The 6,263-nt window shown below is 32.4% G+C and overlaps 1 protein-coding gene across 1 annotated transcript in view; it reads left to right on the top strand.

Annotated features, from left to right (window-relative positions):
* The first annotated feature begins 256 nt into the window (after nucleotides 1–256).
* Nucleotides 257–6,263, top strand: part of LOC127726770 (serine/threonine-protein phosphatase 6 regulatory ankyrin repeat subunit A-like) — a 285,494-nt gene continuing 279,487 nt past the window's right edge. Inside the window, exons 1-4 of the mRNA XM_052234224.1 lie at nucleotides 257–293; nucleotides 391–1,173; nucleotides 1,714–2,261; nucleotides 3,054–3,746. Coding sequence (XP_052090184.1) covers nucleotides 257–293; nucleotides 391–1,173; nucleotides 1,714–2,261; nucleotides 3,054–3,746 — 2,061 coding nt within the window. The remainder of the gene's footprint in view (nucleotides 294–390; nucleotides 1,174–1,713; nucleotides 2,262–3,053; nucleotides 3,747–6,263) is intronic.

Genomic DNA, 6,263 nt, shown 5'->3' with positions numbered 1-6,263 from the left:
CGACCAGGCCTGAATAAGTAGTTCTATACCAGAAACTCCATGTATCTGAATACGATCAACTTTATCTGGTGTATGAAATTATGGTAAGGTTTACATGGTTGTCCCACCTTGAAGTCTTTGTCACGAATCATTGATGATGTTAAGTTTATATGATACCAGTAGTAAGACTGTTATCTTTAAGACTTTCAACTTACAATTCAATCATGACCAAATTAAGCAGAACAAATATGATGTTGCTCCCATCAATAAATGCATTATGCACTTATCATCATCTGAGGCATTCAGAGTAACAAGTTAGTAAATTCAAAGTTGTATGAATACATGATGAGTTTTAATACTTTATTGTTTTTAAAATTATCTTTGGCAATGATTTACTCCTTCATGTTTCAGTGCTAATTAGTAAGGTGTTGGACGAATGGCAGAAGAATGCTGATAACTTTGTTGAAACTAGAGCTGCGAAATGTGTGTTGAAAGGTGTTCAGGAAAACAGTTGTCTCACTATTACAGCTAGTTCTGGTGTTGGAAAGACATCCACTTTACATCATGTGGCATTAAAAATGAAAGAAGAAGGGTATGATATACTACCGGTTACTAATCCAAATGACATTGTCCAATTCTATAATCCAAATCAGAAAACACTGTTTGTAATTGATGACTTTTGTGGGACTTATTCCATAAACCAGTCTGACCTTAACAATTGGGAACCAGTTATGGAACAAATAAAGGTGTTGATTGAAAACAAACTCACAAAAATCATTGTCGCTTGTAGATTACAAGTGTTCAAGGATGAAAAGTTTGAATCTTTATCAATGTTCAGGAAATCTGTTTTTAATATGCTGTCGGAGAATTTGAGCTTATTACACACCGAGAAAATGTCAATAGCAGAATTATACCTGAAGACAAAATCATCAGAGATTATTCAGTACTGTGATTTATATGATTGCTTTCCACTTCTCTGTAAATTGTATAGTGATAAACCTGAGCTCAATATAACAGAATTCTTCAAGAATCCATTTTCGGTGTACGAAACCGAAATTGACAAGCTTTATAAAAAAGGACATAATACAAAATACTGTGCCATGGCTCTGTGTGTGGTGTTTAACAACAATTTGAAAGAAGAATGGTTGACAGAAGAGAAAGACGAAGAAACGAGAAAGATCATTGAGAAAACATGTGAGGCATGCAGACTGGACAGAAGAACATCGCGACTTGTCCTACTTGATGAACTAAATTCACTTGAGCATACTTTTATTAAGAAAGAACAAGGTGTATTCAAAACAAAACATGATAAATTATTTGACTTTCTTGCATACTATTTTGGACAAAAAATGATCCAGTGTTTGATCAAGAATGCACACCCTCATGTTATTATGCAGAGATTTTTACTAGAGAGAGAAGATGACATGGATCAGTTTATTACTATTGTACCAACTAAATACCATCATATGTATATACAGAGAATGATTGATGACTGGTCAATTGGTAGAGTAGATTACGTATTTATGAATATCAACTCGAATATACAAAAGTTCAGACACAAATTACTATGTTATTTGAAAACAATTAAAATGTCACTCCAGAGACGATTAGCGCTGAAATTTGATATTTATACTAAAAATACTGCGCTGATACATTGTTGTTACTATAGGGATATTCCTTTTATTTATTGGTGTATTAACCATGATGTTTGTGTTAACCTGTGTAACTGTATAGGTATGAGCCCTTTATATGTAGCAGCATCCGAAGGTTCTCCAGAGATAGTAAAGTTATTACTGGATAACAAGGCAGACATTAATAAGTGTATGGATAATGGAACATCTTCTTTGTATATTGCTTGTGAGAATAATCATATAGAGATAGTGAAGGTATTACTGCATAACAAGGCAGACATTAATAAGTGTAAAGATAATGAAATATCTCCATTGGAGGTTGCTTGTCATAATAATTATATAGAGATAGTAAAAGAACTTCTGCTGAACAAGGCAGACATTAATAAGTGTTTGGACGATGGTGTATCTCCTTTGTTTCTTGCTTGTCAGAATAATCATATAGAGACAGTAAAAGTATTACTGGACAACAAGGCAGATATTAATAAGTGTATGGATGCTGGAGCATCTCCTTTGTATATTGCTTGTCAGAATAATCATATAGAGACAGTAAATGTATTACTGGACAACAATGCAGATGTTAATAAGTGTATGGATGATGGAGTATCTCCCTTGTATATTGCTTGTCATAACAATCATATAGAGATAGTAAAGGTATTACTGGACAAAGAGGCAGATATTGATAAGTGTAATGATAATGGAGTATCTCCTTTGTATGTTGCTTGTCATAAAAATCATATTGAGATAGTAAAGGTATTACTTGACAACAATGTAGACATTGATAAGTGTAAAGATAATGGAGTATCTCCTTTGTATGTTGCTTGTCATAAAAATCATATTGAGATAGTAAAGGAATTACTGGACAACAAGGCAGACATTAACATGTGTGAAGATAATGGAGTATCTCCTATGTTTATTTCTTGTCAGAATAATCATATAGAGATAGTAAAGGTATTACTGGACAACAAGGCAGACATTAATAAGTGTGAAGTTAATGGAGTATCTCCTTTGTATGTTGCTTGTCATAAAAATCATATTGAGATAGTAAAGGAATTACTGGACAACAAGGCAGACATTAACATGTGTGAAGATAATGGAGTATCTCCTATGTTTATTTCTTGTCAGAATAATCATATAGAGATAGTAAAGGTATTACTGAATTACAAGGTAGACATTAATAAGTGTACGAATAATAGAGCAACTCCTTTGTACATTGCTTGTCAGAATAATCATATAGATACAGTAAAAGTATTACTGGACAAAAAGGCAGACATTAATAAGTGTAAAGATAATGGAGTATCTCCTTTGTATGTTGCTTGTCATAAAAATCATATTGAGATAGTAAAGGTATTACTTGACAACAATGTAGACATTGATAAGTGTAAAGATAATAGAGTATCTCCTTTGTATGTTGCTTGTCATAAAAATCATATTGAGATAGTAAAGGTATTACTGCACAACAAGGCAGACATTAATAAGTGTATGGATGATGGAGAATCTCCTTTGTATATTGCTTGTCATAATAATCATATGGAGACAGTAAAGGAATTACTGGACAACAAGGCAGACATTAACATGTGTGAAGATAATGGAGTATCTCCTTTGTTTATTTCTTGTCAGAATAATCATATAGAGATAGTAAAGGTATTACTGGACAACAAGGCAGACATTAATAAGTGTGAAGTTAATGGAGCATCTCCTTTGTATCTTGCTTGTCACAATAATCATATAGAGATAGTAAAGTTATTACTAGACAACAATGCAGACATTAATAAGTGTAAAGATAATGGAGCATCTCCTTTGAATATTGCTTGTCAAAATAATCGTATAGAGATAGTAAAGGTATTACTAGATAACAAGGCACACATTAATAAGTGTATGGATAATGGAGCATCTCCTTTGTATGTTGCTTGTCAGTATAATCATATAGAGACAGTAAAGGTATTACTGATTAACAAGGCAGACATTAATAAGTGTAAAGATAATGGAGCATCTCCTTTGTATATTGCTTGTCAGAATAATCATATAGAGACAGTAAAATTAGTACTTGACAACAAGGCAGACATTACTAAGTGTAAAGATAATGGATCATCTCCTTTGTATATTGCTTGTCAGAATAATCATATAGAGATAGTAAAGGTATTACTAGATAACAAGGCAGACATTAATAAGTGTAAAGATAATGGAGCATCTCCTTTGTATCTTGCTTGTCACAGTAATCATATAGAGATAGTAAAGGTATTACTGGATAACAAAGCAGACATTAATAAGTGTAAGGTTAATGGAGCATCTCCTTTGTATCTTGCTTGTCATAATAATCATATAGAGATAGTAAAGGTATTACTGGATAACAAAGCAGACATTAATAAGTGTATGAATAATGGAGCATCTCCTTTGAATATCGCATGTTGGAATAATTATATAGAGCTAGTAAAGTTATTATTGGACAACAAGGCAGACATTAATAAGTGTATAAATAATGGAGCATCTCCTTTGTATATTGCTTGTCAGTATAATCATATAGAGACAGTAAAGGTATTACTAGATAACAAGGCAGACATTAATCAGTGTAGAGATAATGGAGCATCTCCTTTGTATATTGCTTGTCATAATAAACATATAGCGATAGTAAAGGTATTACTGGATACCAAGGCAGACATTAATAAGTGTGAAGTCAATGGAGCATCTCCTTTGTAACTTGCTTGTCAGAAAAATCTTATAGAAACAGAAAAGATATTACTGGACAAAAAGTCTGACATTGATAAGTGTTAAGTTAATGGAGTGTCTCCTTTGTATATTGCTTGTCAGAATAATCATATAGAGATAGTCAAACTATTATTTGACAACCATGCAGACATTTATAGGTGTACGGATAATCATGATAATGGAACATCTCCTTTGTACTTTAGTTGTTATTATAACCATATAGAGATAGCAAAGGTATTACTGGACAACAATGCAGACATTGATAAGTGTGATGCATATGGAACGAACCCTTTTATATTTCTTTTCGCAATAATCATACAGATATCGTAAGAATGCTGTTGGAGAAGGGATTATATTATAATAAATGTAACAATATTGGGATCTCATCAGTACAAATTACCAGTGAAAATGGACACAATGTCATACTTGCTGTCATTAATGAACATTACGGAGTAGAGGTTATATATATCAAAGAAACTTAAGAGAATATCATCCATAAATAGTGAACAATGTAGGTAAAAACTTTTGCAATGACAGATTTTAGAAAGGAAATTGTGTTTAAGGATATAGATGTAGATAACAATGTTTACAATGAAAGATTTCAGAAAGAAATGATTAACAAATGGTTTCTTCATATGAAATATTTACTTTAATTTTTAATTTTTTTTATCCCATCAGTTATATAAAAATTTGAATCAATGTATTTGATTTTTTGGGGTTATTTAAAAAAAACTTTGTTACAGTGAACACATGCAAACTATAGTTTGTAATTTGAGAATACATTCTATGATCAGAGTAATGTTGGTACTTGTTTATGTAGGGCGCAATTTACATTAAGTATATTATTTAGGATACAAAATAGTGTTGAAAATCATATATAGTTTTTTATATGGACCCTTACCAGGTGAGATATGAATGCTATGGACTGAATTATAAAAACAGTGCTGAGGGAGATAACTCTAATTATTTGAGTGATTATGCACTTGACAAAGGATGCATAAATACATTTTCTCCAATATACAGCCTTGTCAGTATAATTTGTGATGTAGCTCTTTTCCGTCTTTTTAAACCAGTAAAATCGGAACCTTTACATGAGGAAAAGAGGAAATTCCTTCCTGTTTACTTTACCAATACAGGAGTTGATGCAATCAACATAAGCAACGTTCTACATCACAATGAGGTAACATCTAAAATTCCTATTTATTTTCACAATCAGTCTGTTCCTATTGTATCCTACAGTTACACCAAAACCATTGGACCCAAAATATTTAACTATAAACAAGCATTACAGGACCTTGATTTAGAACAATACCTAAAAAACCCTCTGACATGTGACTGTTCCCACACTTGGACACTTTGTCAGAATGGGTCAAAACAATCAGGTCTCTGATAAAACATCGCATTCATAAGTTGAAAAACTGTGTGAATGATCGACCAAAATCCGTTTTCAGAGACAAAGAGGCTGTGAAATGTCCATTATCTCTTCATGATAAGTATGTTCCTGTTCCTGCGGACAAAGCTTCAAATAAAATTGTATTTGTATGTAATTTGACAAGGATGAGATTTTGGCGAATCATAAGTCCTTCATGGTTTCAATTAACATTGCATTGAACAACAAATCGGAGGACTTACCTTGTTTGTATTGGATACCTAAACTTCACCAAATTCCGCACAAACAACGGTACATTGCCGGCTCATCTGCATGTTCCACTAAAGAATTGTCCATTAGATTGACTAAAATTCTGTCCGCAGTGAAAGAGGGTCTTCAGAAATACCGTGAAACTGTTTACTCGCGTAGTGGTATTAACCATATGTGGATTCTTAAAAACTCTTAAGAACTTCTGGATAATTTTAAATCTCGGTCTTTTTCTGAAATAAGTTCTATCAAAACTTTTGATTTTTCAACCTTGTATGCCACCATTCCCCATGTGAAATTGAAAAACCGTCTAA

The sequence above is a fragment of the Mytilus californianus genome, unplaced genomic scaffold (genome assembly GCF_021869535.1).
Source record: "Mytilus californianus isolate M0D057914Y unplaced genomic scaffold, xbMytCali1.0.p SCAF_18, whole genome shotgun sequence".
Lineage (NCBI taxonomy): Eukaryota > Metazoa > Mollusca > Bivalvia > Mytilida > Mytilidae > Mytilus > Mytilus californianus.
Note: the sequence above shows the minus strand (reverse complement) of the source record. Positions and strands in the feature narration are given on the sequence as shown.